This window comes from Mastigoproctus giganteus, chromosome 4 (genome assembly GCF_048544385.1).
Source record: "Mastigoproctus giganteus isolate SK-2022 chromosome 4, ASM4854438v1, whole genome shotgun sequence".
NCBI lineage: Eukaryota > Metazoa > Arthropoda > Arachnida > Uropygi > Thelyphonidae > Mastigoproctus > Mastigoproctus giganteus.
In genome coordinates, this window is record NC_143578.1 from 104,631,803 (window position 1) to 104,648,874 (window position 17,072).

The following is a 17,072-nucleotide window of genomic DNA, read 5'->3' on the forward strand; positions in this document are numbered from 1 at the left end:
AGAATTCATTTTTGCCTTTTGCCAGATTCATCTGGCTTTTGACTTTTCTGTATGCCAACAGATATCGAAATGGGTCATCTATTAAATTTATTCCAGGAAAGGTTTTACTGAGGGATTTTTTTTTTTCCATCTTTGAGCAATCTATATTCTGCAAACAATTACAATACTTTAAGGACATTCCCGGGGATTTGGACATCAAGATTTCTGCAGCCTATAGAATTTGTTCAGTAAAATGAGTTACTGCTTCATCCACTATAAAGCATAAAACTAATATTTATTCCACACATCTATCTTAATCTCTTTAATACTAATTTGTGTCTGCATTGGGAAAATGATCAGGAAACAATCCCTACCCCAGGGAGTCTTCTGATACTGCCCAGTCAGTATCAGACTATACTGTGCAAGAACATAATTAAAAATCAACTGCTTGTGTATTCAACTGTACTCAACACAATCTGCTGATTGCCTATTAGTCTCATTTAAGACTTCCTTGGTGTTCTCGTGTATAGATCCTCACAAGGATGATGTGTATTCAAATCCCATAACAAACAGAAAGGAGTGGGAAGTTGGAAAAACTCTGATCTGGAAACAAGAATATTTGGTAGCAGACAGATGGATGTCTAAAAATGACCTTTAAAGGATCTAGTTTCAGATGGATGTCTGAAACTAGATTTTCAGATGGATGTCCTTTAAATCTGATCTTGAAACAGGACCACTTCATGGCAGACAGATGGATGCTGAGGAGATGGTCATTCCTAATTCTAACACCACCTTTAGAATAGTTATTATTATTCCTATCCTTGTCATGGATATTAAAATTCAGTATTCCAAAAAAAATGTATTCATAGAGTTAAATGAGTAACTAACTAACTGCTATCAGCTTAAAATATAAATCAGATCTTTTAGCCCATACTCATTCCCTCTTATAAGTCTATAGTTCCACTGAATAATATGTTGCATTATTTACCTTTGGTACTGTTTGGCTAAAAAACAGTCTGGTTTGACTCTTTTTTAGATACTATTGCCTTCTGCTTTTCAATTGTGATTTTGATCTTTTAAAGGAAAATTAGATTCAATATTTCTATATCACCTTCACAGCATAATTTAGTAATATTATCTTGTTGTTCTATGTTGCTGTCAATATCTACTTCATTATTATGAACATGTTTCAGCTTAGACTAGATTGGCAGAACAGAGTCTTGATGCAAATATCTCGTAACAGCAATAATATGAGCCTTTCAAGATTATAATTTGCACCCATTCTATAACCGTCATGTTTGAAGGAATACAAACTTCCATTTTATTGCTGTTTTTTTTTTTTTAAGTGCAGCATATGATTGGAAAGGATATGCAGACAGTAGTTGTTTCTGTACTTCAAGATATCACATGATTTACAACCTTATATTTTTGTATTTTTTTCCCTAGAGTCCAAATGTCATATATCTCCAGAAAGCAGGATGCTTGCTCCAGCAATTAGAGACAACATAGAGTTGTACACAGACAGTTCATTTGTCTTCTGAACTGCACATCGGAGAGAGAGAGATAGAATCTTCTTGGCAGATATTCTTAGTGCCGAAATGCTGACATTTCAGACCTGAATGGATCAGGTATATATGGACTTACTTTACAATGCAGATAACCTGCTTTACTGTCAGCAGTATGGCAGTTGTAGTGAAGGAGAGTATTACCGATCATCAAGTTGGAAGTGAGCATTCCATCTTTTCTTGTCATGACTTTTTCAGCATCAATAACTAACTGATCTTTCAACTCCTCTACCATCCCCTCTTCAGAAACAGTCAACAAATCCCATTTTATAATCACACCCTCAGATGTACTCAGTTATGTGGAGTTACCAATATATATTTTTTTTATTTATTTATGTAATGTGTGTGTAGGCACCACATGCCAAGCAATGGAATCTGGAAAGTATGCCAAAAATCCAGGTTAGGGCTATAATGAATTTTGTATTCAATTTCACCAATGCTGATTATAAAGTTTGCATAATTAAAAAAAAACCTCATATTCAGGTTGCTGTCATATAGGTAAATATTATAAATCATCCTCATAGAAATAAAGCCCAAGGAGCCAATATTCAGGACATCAGAAGACACAAGGATGTGTCCTGCTTTGTGGTTTCAAGAATCAACAGAGTCATTTGGGGGGGGGGTCTGAAAACAGCAGCAGCAATCCATAAACTAGTAGAAGAAGGAGCCATTATTTAGCCACAAAAGAATGTAGCAAAAGGAGCTGCTTTATTATACAGGAACTAACAGCACAAGGAGTTGCTTTGGTACTAGCAGCAGCACAGTGAGCTATGTAGACTGTCATCAGATGCATAATAAGCCATCCTACTATGTATCTTTAAAAAAAATTTGTGACTTCAAATTGTGTAAGTGGTGCTCAAATATTACAGAGTTTACCACATCCGTATCTGCTCACATAAAAACAGGAGTTTCTGTTCTCTTGTTCCAGATGTGCTGAACATAAATAAGAATTTACCTCGTGAAGTTCACTCGCACAGCCTATTGCATAGACTTAAATGAGTCGGCAGGGTAAAATGCTGCACTTTCAAATCAGGAACTTCTCACAAAGAACTGCCTGCTAAATTATTGCTTTCTTGGAAAACACTGCTTACATATGTGGGCCACATGTAACTCGAAGCAAAGGAAGTGAAGACAAAGGTAGACACCCACCTAAAAATACAGCAGAATAGCTTTCACCAATGTCTGCTGCAATGTAACGTGATTGGGCACATTATTATTACCATTTTCCATCAGTAATACAAGAGCCTGATACGCTAGTGTTCACTTGTGAGACCCATAAATTTCTTAAAGTATGGACCTACTTTTGTAATTAGTGACAAAAAATAGGATTAAAGCTGCCTAAGACTCTGTATGAAGCAGTGTTCAGTGTTTAACAAAAGCTTCAGTTGCAAAATCCAAAAAGCAAGAAAATAATTTTCCTTTGTTTCCAATAAGGTTAGTTCACAAAGCTCCACCATTTTTTTCCAGATTTGGCACCTGAGACATTAACTCACCTCTTATATCTTCATATTCCTCAGCTACACATAAGTTCCCATAATTCCACATGACTGCAATAGCAACTCATTCTTTCAGTTAGTCCAAGAGAATGCAACTTTTCATTAATTGACCCATGTCCAGTGGGTCAATTAATGAGAAGGAGTGACATCCAGGAAAAACTTATGCATTACTAGTCCTTTATTACATATCCTGCTACAAATCCAACAGAGCATTCCAGATCCTTACTGTTTTCTTCTTTGGATTGGCTAAGTTATTAACTCATTTTTCAAAATGACTGCCAGACTGCAGTCATCTTCCTGATTTTGGTGAAACTGCAGCAGACTCAATGCAGACAAAATGAGGAATGCTGTATCTCTTCTTGAAGGGGTTGTTTTCAACCTCTTCAGTTGTGAAAAGTCACTTGTCTCAGATCTAAAGCTTGAGACTCTAAAGATGAAAACATTTTATTAATTTGCTCTGTTTGCCCTGGGAGAGTGAATTTCTTCTCCTGTGTTTCCAATTCTGCCATGGTGGGGAGAGCAGAAGCAGTGCTGCTGTGACCAAGTGGTATAAAATTTGGTGTTAGTTTAGAGGAAAAAAGAAAGGCAGTTTTTCCTTCTGAAACTTACTTAAAATTTGTAAGAATAAGTTTACTATTATTAATTAATGGGAACATAAAGAAAAAGTTATAAAACTGAACAAAACTGTAGCTTTGAGGAAACACTAGAAATTGCTCAGAGAATCGCTTGATCACTATAATGCTTGATACCTTGGGCCATTCTAAGAAGTAATCAAATTCTTGGAAGGCTGCCAGCTTCCCTGAGAAAAATTGACAGCACTCACAACGTGATCTAGTTCTGTTTATTAAACACCCTTCAAAGAGCTTCAAAATTATAAGCAAATTTTGACAACTAACTTCACTTGTACTCCTTTATCTACAGTCAATTGGTGAGGAAGTACAGGGGAAGCATGACTGTCACAAAGGACTTTCTAGTCTTGTATCATGGAAAATGCAGCAGAATTGCAATTCTCTAATTATGCACAATTTGCCAAAAAATTCTTGCTTGCAAAAAGTTGAAATGGGGTGGAGTTATGAATGATGTGATTCACACTGTGAACTACCTTTTGTCCATCTGTGAGAGTGAAAGAACTGCCAGTTTAAACAGTTCTTAGCTGATACTGAAGCTGAGTTCGTTGACATACCGTGGATATGTACCGGTCAAGTCAAGGCATTATACATTTTCCAGGTCTGAAATGAAATTAAAACTTTCTCAGACCTAAGAAATCATTTTTAATTAATTTATCAGATTTGTTGTGGCTGGTCAATTTGGCATTTCTAGCTGACATTAAGGGCCATCTGAATGATATTGACATGCTTTTTGAAGGGCATAACTGCTTGATCATGGACTTGTATTCATCTGTAAATGCTTTCAGAATGAAAACATTGCTTTGGGAGCAACAGTAGAAAAGAGATTACTTTGCCCACATCCCATGTTTCAAAGAAGTGCACAGCAAATACTCAGAGGAAAACTTCAATGTCAAGAAATTTCCTAGAGTTTAACAAGATCTTCATGCTGAATCTCAGAAATGATTTTAGGATTTTCTGACTTTAAAGACATTCAGCTATTCAACTCTCCATTCAATGTGGATGTGCAAAAAAGGCACTGAAAATTGCAAATGGTAGTCCTAGAGCTGCACCTAATAATTTGGATTCCTGGATGTTTTTTTTTTTTATTCCTGGGAATTGGGAACACCCTTTTTTTAATACATATTTCCAGGAATTCATGATTTTCCATTCCTCCTACTTTTATTCTTACTTACTTATTTACAGTGAAATATGTGAAAAAAACAGTACAGATAAAAAAAGCTTTCCCTAAGTCGATTAAGCACTAAATCAATTAACACTATGAGGAATCAGTATAACTGTGATAGTGTGATCTGTGATAATACGTATTCTTCAGTATGGCATGTATTAATCAAAATACTAGACTTTGTTCATATAATTTACATTTTGTCTGATAATTTACATTATCATCTTGTTCATCTAATTTACAGTTATCTCAATACTGAATAATAAGATAATAAGAATGAGGCATTAAAGCAATAATACTTCTTATCTAATTAAATACATATAACAGAACTATTGAAATAAAGAAACTTATCTGGCTTAACCGACGGTGCTTAATAAAACAGCACAGAGAATGGGAACAAGATATGAGTGAATGTCCTTGGAACCCATTAGGGTTGCAATGAGTGGAAATTAACACGATCTATCATGCTTAAAAAAGCTTTCCAAGAGCAACAAAACATAAGATGAAAACTTGGTGTTGGTCTGAGCTTTCCTTCTTGAGTAATGCCTGAATATTTAAAACTGTTGAGGCTATGGAATTCAAATTAATTCCAAACCTTCCTGGAGACTAGCAGCACATACACTAAAAATTTGATGCTAATCCAACTTTTCCTTATTGAGTAATGCTCACACATCTGAAACATACTTACATTTACATATACACAGTGTAGATAATTCAAAATTTTATGAATTAAAAAAAGTGAAAAATCTGTCCAATGTGATTGAAGTTGTTACATATGAACATATAGACAGAGGGATAGATTCACATGATGAAGACAATAGGTACTTTAAATTTTTGAACATACCTAAAAATACAAAGTGATCAAAAAAGTTCCTAAGTATTACTAGACATACATCCATTCACTTTACTGGCAAACATTTTACATAATATTTATGAACACTACATACATTATGTTTAGATTAAGTGCTGAAAGTTTATATACACCAATGAGCCAAAACATTATGACCACCTACCTAATATATGTTGGTCCTCCACGTGCAGCCAAAACATCTCGTACCTGGCGAGGCTTGGATGCTACAAGATTTCTAAATGTGTCTTGTGGTATCTGGTACCAACACATAACCAATAGATCCTTTTAACTCATGTAAGGTCTGTGGTTGAGATGCCGCAGATCGGAGATGCTGTTGCAACAAAAACCACAGATGCTTGGTGGGATTGGTGTCTGGGGAATTTGGAGACCAGGGCAATACCTGGAAGTCTTCCTCATGTTCCGTGAATCAGTCTGAAACAATATGGGCAGTGTGGCATGGTGTGTTATCCTGCTGAAAGACAGCTCTGCCAGAGGAGAAGACCATTGCCATGAAAGGGTGTACTTGGTCAGCAATGATGTTTAGGTAGGTGGTAGACATCACTGTGCCCGGCACATGGATGACCGAACCCAGAGTATCCCAGCAGAACATCACCCAAAGCATGATACCACCGCCACCGGCTTGTTTGCATTCTGTCTGCATCCAGGCGCCATCACTTTCCCAGGTAAACGATGCACACATACCCAGCCATCCACATGGCACAACAGGAAACATGATTCATCAGACCGGACGACCTTCTTCCAATCACTCAAGGTCCAGTTTCGATGCTCATGTGCCCATTGTAGGTGCTGTCACCGGTGAACCGTGGTTAGCATGGGCAATCGGAGTGACTTACGGCTATGCAGCCCCGTTTTCAGCAGGGTTCGATGTACTGTGACACATTACTCCCGTCACCAGCATTCCAATTACCGGCGAGTTGCACCACAGTTGACCTTCTGTTGCCACCTCAGAGAGCCTTCGCTCACCTCGATGAGCCTCACTTCACTCACATTAATGAGCCATGGTCGTCCAACACCTTGCCGCCGGTTCGTGGGTTTTCCCTCCTCAGAACACTTTCGGTAGGTACTAACCACAGCTGACTGTGAGCATCTCACCAGCCGTAACATTCTGATGCTATGCTCTGATCCAGTCATCTGGCCATTACAATTTGGTCTTTGTCAAACTCGCTTAAGTCTGCTGCCTTTCCCATCTGAAGAACAAGAGTAACACTGATTAACAGAGCTCAGTATCAGGTGTTTTTTATACTGTGTCATAATGTTTTGGCTCATCAGTGTATATACACAGTGTAGATAACTCAAAATTTTATGAATTAAAAAAAGTGAAAAATCTGTCAACTCTTAGTCAAGTTGTTACATATGAACATACAGACAGAGGAATAGATTCATATGAAGACAATAGGTACTTCAAATTTTTGAACATAACTAAAAATACAAAGTTATCAAAAAAAGTTTCTAAGTATTACTAGACATACAACTATTCACTTTACTGGCAAACATTTTACATAATATTTATGAACACTATATACATTCCATAGCCGAGTGGTCAGGAGCGGGAGTGTAGTAGCACACGCTCTTTGAGTAGACCGGGATTCAAGCCCCTGACTGCTGAATACGGTCGATCTACCAACCCACACTGGACCAGCGTGGCAGATTATGGTCCATTTCCCTCAGCATGAATTGTTGAGGAGGCTTCCATCCTGCAGCGGGTTGATAATAGCTGCACTTTACTTTACTTTTTTTTTTTTTACATACATTATGTTTAGATTAAGTGCTGACAGCACCTGTTTTCTTGATGTTTAAGATGCTCTCCTGGGAGAGCATCTTAAACAGAACCAGTTTCATGGAATTTGCAAATTAAATCTCAGATAATACCTAAGAAGTATGGTAGGCATTGCATTTCAGGTTTCAGTTATCAAATAATGTGCCTGGGATTATTATTGGTTGAAATAGCCCCAAAAGTTAAAACTATTATACTTAGGAAGTATTAGTAAATTAATAAGAGGAGTTTACCTCAATATTCATTCACTTCCTGTCTCTCCAGTAGTATACAACTTAGGAAGTATATACTAAAACTTAATGTGATGTTAATGTGAAAAGTAGCCATAAGGTGGGATTTATCTAGGCAGTACCTCTTAATTTGAGAGAGGGGTTGCACAGGTAAAATGGATTACCTATTGGCACTGAAATGAGCAAAAAGGTTCTGTGGCATGTTAATGTGAAGAGTAGCCATAAGGTGGGATTTATGTATGCAGTACCTCTTAAATTGAGAGGGAGGTTGCACAGGTAAAATGGATTTTTTTTTTTTTACTGAAATGGGCAAAAAGGTTCTGTGGCATTGTTCTAAATTTATATTAATGTTGGGACTATTCCTTTCCTTCTCAAATATTGCCCACATTCAAAACATGCTCTCATTTATGTGCATATATACAGATTTTTGTATGTGGAAAGAACTGGATTTAAAACTCAACAAAACATCTGAAATTGGTTTTTATCTGACTTCTTTATTGAAGTCAGATAAAAACCCATAGAAATCTCTACATATATATATATATATATATTTATTTTTTTATTTTTTTCCCCCCTCTATGTGAGGGAAGGATGTAATTAAAAAACTGAAAGTTCAGGTTCAATCCAACTTTTCCTTACAATTGATTTTTTTTTTTTTTAATTAAAACCCCAAACACGATAGGTATTAGAACCTATAGTATTCAGTACACCTATAGTATTCAGTACCGTGCTTGGGTTGGAGGTGCAGAAAGTACGTATGAAGGTTGTTCCAGGAAACGGCAGCTGAATGAATAAATGAGGAAGATGAAAAGTTCATTCTGTGAGTTTGAAGTTGGACAGTAAATAGATGTTGGCTGGTGGCAGCAAGTGTTCCGACTGTTTTCAAGAGAGAGAGAGAGAGAGAGAGAGAGAGAGAGAGAGAGAGAGAGAGAGAGAGAATTATAGAAGCCAATACAGAAGAACAATGCCCATAGAAGTATCTGTAGAAACGGCAAGCAGCAGAAACAGTACGTCTATGAGACAGAGAGTGGAGAGACTCTGTTAGAGATGAGTCATTAATTAACCTAACTGCCCTCTTCTGAATGGAATCGAGAAACCTTTGAGAGATTTTGGGGGCAACACCCCAGATGTGGGAACAATATTCCATGGTAGGGTGGATTTGCAATTTGTAGAGAGCGAACAGCTGTTTGGAAGAAAAGTAATGCTGAGAGCGAAAGAGAAAACCAAGTTTTTTAGATGCAGAGGAAGCAATAATTGAAGTGTGCTTATGCCAAGAGAGATTAGAAGTCAGGGTAATCAACCAAAAGAGATATATCAACTTGCCTAGAAATTTGAGTGTCACCAAAGATAAGCACAGGAACAGAAGAATCCTTTTTGTGAGATATAAGACAAGACTGAGTTTTAAAAGGATTGAAATCAACTAAGTTGTCTTTGTCCCAATGGAGAATTACCTGGAGATCGGCATTTAAGGAATTGGTAGCAGATTTTCGAGAAGTTGAAGCTGATTGAGCAGGGCAAGGTTTCTCAAAATGGAAAGTGGAATGCAATGTGCTATCATTGGCAAAACTATGGATAGGATTTCCAGTCAATGGAAGAAGGTCATTAATATACAAAAGGAAAAGAGTGGGGGAAAGAACTGAACTTTGGGAGACACAGACATTAGTGGAGAAATTAGAAGACAGAGAACCATCTACTATCACCCTCAGTGAGCAATCAGAAAGAAAACTGGATAACCAATTACAAAAAGCAGTTGGCAAACCATAGGATGGAAGCTTGTTTAGAAGATCTTTTTGCCAAACAAAACACAATCGAAAGCTTTTAAGACATCAAGAGCAACTGCTTGTATTTCACCGAACTTTTCCATTGAATTTCTCCATAAATGTGTAACATAAGCCAGAATATCACCAGTGGATAGACAGTGACGGAATCCATACTGGCGATCGTTGACCAGACAGAAGGTTTCTAGGTAGTTTAAGAGTTGGCAGTTAATTGATTTCTCCATTATTTTAAAAGGAGTATAAGTAATTGCAATGGGATGATAATTGGATGGGAGGGATTTGTCACCCTTTTTAGGAACTGGCTGGATACGAGCAAATTTCCAAGCAGAAAGAAAAACACCTTTGGAATAAGAAAGTGAAAAAAGGTAGCAAAGAACAGGAGTAAGTTTGGGAGCACAGGTTTTGAGAACAAGTGGAGAAATACCATAATAACCTAGTTCTTTTTTCTTATGACGATTCACCAAAATCCTTCTCACATCCTTTGACAGAAGACCACAGGAGGCACTGAATGGAGCATGTTGGGAATGGTGGGAGATGTTTTACCAAGATCATTAATATACGAGTTGGAAGAAAAATGGGATGCTAGCAGGTCAGCCTTATCCTTGGCTGAAGTGACAACAGGACCATCTGATTTTGACAAAGGTGGGAGCAGAGAAGGGCAAAAGTTGTGGCCAATAGCTTTGACAAGAGACCAGAATGCTTGGCTACCATTAGGGCAAGTTTTCTATTCTTAGCCTGTTCAAAATCTAGTTTGGACTGATTAATAACTGCTTTATTTATGACTGATTAATAAATGAAACTGAAGAATTGGAAACAAGCTAATTACGATAAGCAACGTTCTTCTCTTGAACAGCCTTAGCACATTTATTGGAAAACCAAGGTTTAGATAAGGACAAGATTTTAAAGTGGAGTGTGGGATAAAGTATTCCAATCCTACAAGAATAATTTCATTGACACGATCTGAGCAAACATTGACATCAGAAGTTTTGAGACAGTTATCCGACCAAGAAAAAGAAATCTCGCAGGTTATCCCATTTTGAATTCTTGTAATGCCAAACAACAAGAGGTTGGGCCATGAGATAAAGGTTCCATTGGAGAAGAAACAATCACCAAGTTGTGATCTGAGGTGTCTAAAGGACCACTCACTTCGACCGTGTACTTAGAAAGGTTGTTTGTGAGAAAAAGATCTAGCACGTTAGCTGTATGGTTAGAATTGTCTGGTATTATTGTAGATAAATGAACAATCTGTGTAAGGTCATTAGTAATTGTAAAAGCCTCAGCATCTCGACAAGCTGGGTCAGTGTGACCAGAAAACATAAGCCAGCTGGAATTGTGAACATTAAAATCACCAAGGAAAATTACCTCACTGTTAGTAAAGTTGGACTAGAGAAAGTCAAGTTGCAAAGAGAGGAAGTCAAAGAGCTCCAAGTGATTAGTGGAGTTGGGAGAACAGTAGAGACAACAGATGAATTTGACACAATGAGGTAGAGAGATTTTAAGCCAGAGAAGATAGAAAAGAGGAGATTTCAAATTAGCAAGTCTCTGACAGGCAATATCGGAACAGACATATGCACAAGTACCACTTTTGAGGCAAACAGAATCATACAGCGAATAATTTGGGCAACTGAGATGAGCAGTAGTTAAATCAACCAATAACTGAGATTCTGTCAGAAAAAGTAGATGAGATCAGAATTGAGGCTACATATATTTGTGAAATGAACTAGGAAGTGTTTGGGAATTTTAGATCGTTTTGCAGATAATCTTACTCTATTACTTTGACAATTCATGGTGTATTCAAAATAGTAAGAAAAAGTGGGGGGGGGGTGGCATGCTGTATGAAGTAATGAAATTTTTGGATAGGGTGTACACATGGTAAAAAGATACCCAGATCCTTGACATAACGTGGCCTCGACAATGCCTCCCGCATAAACACTACTCCCTCCAATCACTATCTGGAGAGTAGAGGTAGCAAGATTATACACTAGCTGATCTGGAAGCCTCCTAAAGACTTACCAATAGGTTCAGTTCAGTATACTAACTAGCGGACAGCCTGCAAACACGATTTTAGAGCTGTACGGTTGAAATGTAAGGAAGATTAGATCTTCCCATGATGTTCATCATAATCTCAAAAGTCATCAGTCATACTGCATGATGGAAGAGATGGGGAAGGGTTGACCGGAACTTAGCTCTGAAGACTAAACATGGGTTCCATCACTTCAAGCCTCCAATAAGCAAAGTGGTGGTAATGCACCGGTTGATGAGAGTCATCTACCAGATGACTCTGGTAACACAGAGGGGGCAGCATTCCCCTATGTGGTGTGGGTACCACACCTCGACCCCCTGCTTAAAATTGGTTCACACCTGGATGGTCATCCACAGTGTGCTTGTGCATGGGGGTTATACCCAGGATTACTAACAGTCCCACCATCATGAAGGTGCAAGCAGAGGATTTGGCTGTCACAGACTGTCCAGACTTTGCCAAAATTGGGTCCACTTGACTTGAGTGTAACCCAAATATCAGTTCCATTGGCATTTTAGACTCCCAGGTAGCAAGTACAGCTTGTCTAGCATATCTGAGAGAATGTCTGTGACAACCTCAAGGATCAAAGTTGATGCCTAAATGTCAGAAACATTTTATTAATAGACATAACAAAAATATCTGGTTTATATTTCAGCACAACCACTAGGTCGGAGGAGTTTACAATTAATCACTTTGACAATGAATACACTAATTAACTGTATTTAAAAATAGATATGGTCACGTGGGCTTGAACCATGGTCTTCTCAAATGCATACACTTCTGCACTCTCATGTTAACCACTCAGCTACATCAGACTAGTAATGGGCATAACTGTAATAATCAATTATGACTGCTCAATTAAAAAGTACTGTTTATACTCTAGTACGTGTGAAATGTTCTTTTTTTTTTTGGCTGATGCTGTATAAGCTTGCTTTCTTGCATCATAAGCCTCTACTGATGCTAATGACCACTAGGTCAGAGGAGTTTAAAATTAATCAAATCAACAGTGAATACAATCATTAACTGTATTTTGTAGCAGCCTGCACCACGGGCCACTCAAATGCATGTGCAAGTGCACTCTCGTGCTTAACCACTTGGCTACATCAGACCACCTTGAGTCACACACACACACACACAATTTGAGATGGTCCAACGAAAACAATGCTGCATTTCTGGTTTGCCCTATTTTAATAAAATGTCATGATGAAGCTCATTTTCTCTGAAAATCATTGTTGGAATTCTTGATTCAAAGATTCTCATACTTACTATTTTTAAACACAAGCTCAACTAAAAATAAATGCTATGCTCCAACGAAAACATTTTCAATGCAATCACAATGCATGCCATCTCTAGACTGATTGTTTGAAGAATGCTGCTGAAGCACTACTGCATAATTGGAAAAAATTAGAACCACCACAGTGTGGCTCAACACAATTCAGAAACTCAAAAAATACTCTGAATTAAAATAACAATTAATATTATGTAAAATGTTTGCCAATACCTACTGAGGAGAGCCTTTGCAATAACCCTAAACTTGTCCATGTGCACAGATATGAATGCATACAAAACACACAATTTTTAGCCATCCAAATTCCTTTGGAAGGATTATTTTAACCTAAAGTTATTAATGGACATAGAGTTTCAGTTAAGAGGGAAAAAAAGAAAAAGAGACAACTAATAACCTGTGATTTACTTGACCAAAGTACTCAAAACAAACCTAATAAACATCTGCTATATGAAAGACAACAGAAAAAGAAATAATCTAATTAATAGTCATATAATCGAAAATATGAAATTACTTACAATATCTGGACAGAATTGTAAATATGCTCCACATGTAGCAACTGCAATGAACCGCATCAAATCGGCATAAGGCACAAATCCAAAACTGGTGAAAGGATGGTAATTACTTCCTATCTGAAGAAATGAACATGTTATGGTGCTGTTCCTTAACTGAGCAAGGAGAGATTCCAAAACAGGAGTTTTTGGGAAGCTCAGTATACCATCAGTTATTACTGCAATCCCTATTTAATAAAACAAGTTCAGTTCATTAAAGTAAATTAAAAATCTTCTAGCAAACTACAAGGTATGATGAAAACTTTTAATACTTTTATCTCCAAGTTTTATTATTTCAACAATGTTTTTCAAGCACTTGATATTTCTTGGTAAAAAAAAAAAAGTCATATTTCCACTATGTTATAGCATAAATTCATAATGAATTGTCTTTATAGTCAAAAATAATTGTAGCATAACTTTACTTTTGGATTTGTTCAATCCAAATTTTTTCCTTTCTGGAGACTTCCATTCAGAGGATTCTGTCTGAGTGTTGTAGAGATAAAATTTCATCTCCTGTTACTATTTGTTTTTAAAACCCCTACACTAGATCACAAATTTCAACAAGTTCTTTTGATGATTCAACATTTATTTCCATCTCATACTGTTAAACACATGACATTTTTATTTACTGCATGTATCTAGTGTATTTTTATCTACTGTATCATAATCTTTTTGTATTTAAAATATTAGATGGCAACTTGAGAAGTTGCCATATCTTCAATTATATCTTCAATTCTTATTTAATGACTGGCCTGAATAATGCTCATAATGCAGGAGACAAGTTCACCACAACTTACATCACCTTGATAACATTATGACCATCTTTGATGCACTTGTAGCATTCAAATATCCTACTTCCTCATAATACCTGTTCAACATATGCTTCAACAATAATTCCTACAATCTCTAAGGCTGACTTATTCAATAAAAGGCAAAATTTTATAATCTTGGTTCAAAAAGTGACATTCGAAAAAACAAAATTACTTTCCATCAATAACAGATAAAAAATAAACCTTTGGGCATGTGCAAACAAAACATAACTAACTATAAGAATTCTAGGGATTCCAGGTTACAAAATTAAATTTCATAAAAAAAAAATATATACAGTGAAACTTCCCTTTAACGGACAGCCATGGGGAACAAAAATGTGTCCGTTAGAGAGAAGTGTCCGCTAACAAGAAGTCTGAGGGAACAAAAAAAAAAAAGAAAGAAAGAAAAATCGTTAAACTTTTAATGTAAAATTAAATTAAAATATACACAGATTTTGAACAATATTTTTGTAAATAATATACATACAATTGTGCTATGCATATTATGACTTTATCTTAAGAAAAATACATACAGTAATCACTTATTTTCTTCTGCACCTTCTTCCGGCTGATAATTTTGTTTTCAACATTTGTTTGGAGTGAAGAAACTATCGAAAGTCCTTCAGTATCTTCTTCAGCGGCGAAAAACATTTTTAAACGATTGATTCGTGTGAGCGCTTCTTCTATTTTCATCGGTGGTTCATTGTTAATATGTTCTTCGACAGAATGACCTCCTTCCATTTCTTTATCCTCATGAGGAACTTCTTGAAAAATATCGATGATAATGTCGTTGATATTTTAGCCAGGGTCACTTGTAGCTGAAGTATCGTACATTATCAATAGTTGTTGAAGTTCTTGTTCTTCTTGGTGCTCCACATTGCTGTTCACAACTTCAATTTTTGCGTTTGAGAAGCCAGACTTTACAAAACAGTTCACGACAGTTTGTTTTCTAATTGCGTTTACTGAAGAGGAAATCCATTGAATCGCATCTAGGATGCTGATTTTCTTTGCAAGGTCACTCACACATTTTACATCATTCATGTTTGCAATGAGATGTCTTAAAACACGTTTTCTGTAGTGAAGTTTAAAATTTTTTATTATCCCTTGGTCCAAGGGCTGACGCTCTGCAGATGTGTTTGGTGGCAGAAAAACGATTTGAATGTTGGACAATTCAATGTGCGGGTGAGATGCAGCATTATCCATGAGAAGAATAATTTTTCTGTTTTGACGAATCATGTTTTGGTTAAAGTGACTTATCCATTCGCTCATGATATCTCGTGTCATCCACGCTTTTTTTATTAGACTTCCAGTCAACATTCAAAAGATTCAACTTTATGCCCTTGAAACAACGAGGAGTTTGTGGTTTTCCCATAACAAGTGATTGTTCAAAGTCTCCCAGCATATTTGTACACAATTGTACAGTCAAGCGTTCCTTAGAAATTTTTCTGCCCTGGCACTTTTCGTTTTTTAGACTCATTGTTTTTTCAGGAAGAGCTTTAAAAAAACAACCCTGTTTCGTCACAGTTGTAAATATCCTTAGCTTCAAAATCACGACATAAATCTTCCAATTTGACGGTCCACTCTGTTACAACTCCAGTATCAACAGATCCACCTTCACCACTTACTGTTTTCCAAGTAATTTTATGCCGAGGTTTCAACTTGTCTAGCCATCCCACAGAAGCTTTGAACTCATTTACTCCCATAGATTTCACAACCTCCAAAGCCTTTTCCCTAATAATACGCCCATTAATGGGAATTTTTTTAGCACGTTCGCGACAAAACCACTCATACGTAACATTGTCAATTTAAAGTCCAACAGTTTTCGGGAATGATTTTTGAACCTGATCATTTCCGTGTTGCCAAAATTGTTTGAGCAGTTCATTTTTTTTTTCTTTAGGATGTCGCTTACCTGCATCTTCCCGATTTTGAATTTTGCAGCGAGATTGCTAACACTATTTTTTTTTTCTGATCATACGCATTAATGAGTTGGACTTTATCTTTTAAAGTTAAATGTTTACGAGAAGACATTGTGCACTTCACACGACACTGAAAAAAACTGAAAACTGAAACTGAAAAGACGAAAGGCCGACAAAATCCACCCCCCCATCTGCACACACTGAATTCATCAGAAGTTTTACACGTGCCTTAAAATTCTTGAAAAAGAGTTTAGAACAGCGACGTAAACCTTGATAAAATTCAGAGAATCGGAAATAGAAAATAAGCACACGATTGAGGCAATACATGGAAAAAAAGTTCCTAGAAAAGGACCGTGAGCTCTCCTGCAGTCCGTTGTGGGGAGATCAAATTAAGTGCTAATCTAAAAGAAACAGTGCAGATTGCCTGTCCGCGTCCGTTACAGAGAATGTCCGCTAGACAGAAGCTGCAAACACATTAAAACCAATGGAGGTGAGTTGGGGAATTTGAAAATGTCCGTTGTAGAGAGATGTCCGTTAATGAGGTGTCTGTTAGGAGAAGTTTCACTGTATATATATTCAATGATCACATTTTTAATAAATTTGGCAGGTACAAAAATTTGGTGGAATTTTTGTACCTACCTTGCAGAATTAAATGAAACTTAGGCAAAGTGATATACAAATACAGCAACAGTAATGAGTGAATAGACAGATTTTTTTTTAAGGAAAAAAAAGTTCAATAAGGATAGTCTTCTCCAATGAGGTACTGCTTTGCCATCACTTCCTGCAAATTTGAGTTCCTGTCTTGCTAAACTATAATAATTGAAATTATAGTTGAAACTATAATAGTTGAATTGGTTATTTCCAGTAAGTAGATATAGGACAACTTCCTGCCAATATGAGTGGGAGTTCAAGGTCCAAAATTAAGCATGACATAAAAACAAAAATGTATTATACACACATATTTGTTTCATATAAAGAGAATTGATAATAAGCAAGTGCTATGGTTT

General features: G+C 36.6%; 1 protein-coding gene across 1 annotated transcript in view; it reads right to left on the reverse strand.

The window, feature by feature from the left end:
- LOC150086960 (KICSTOR complex protein SZT2-like) overlaps positions 1-17,072 on the reverse strand; it is a 1,378,951-nt gene that overhangs the window by 1,274,748 nt on the left and 87,131 nt on the right. Inside the window, exon 8 of the mRNA XM_090372336.1 lies at positions 13,308-13,528. Coding sequence (XP_090228462.1) covers positions 13,308-13,528 — 221 coding nt within the window. The remainder of the gene's footprint in view (positions 1-13,307; positions 13,529-17,072) is intronic.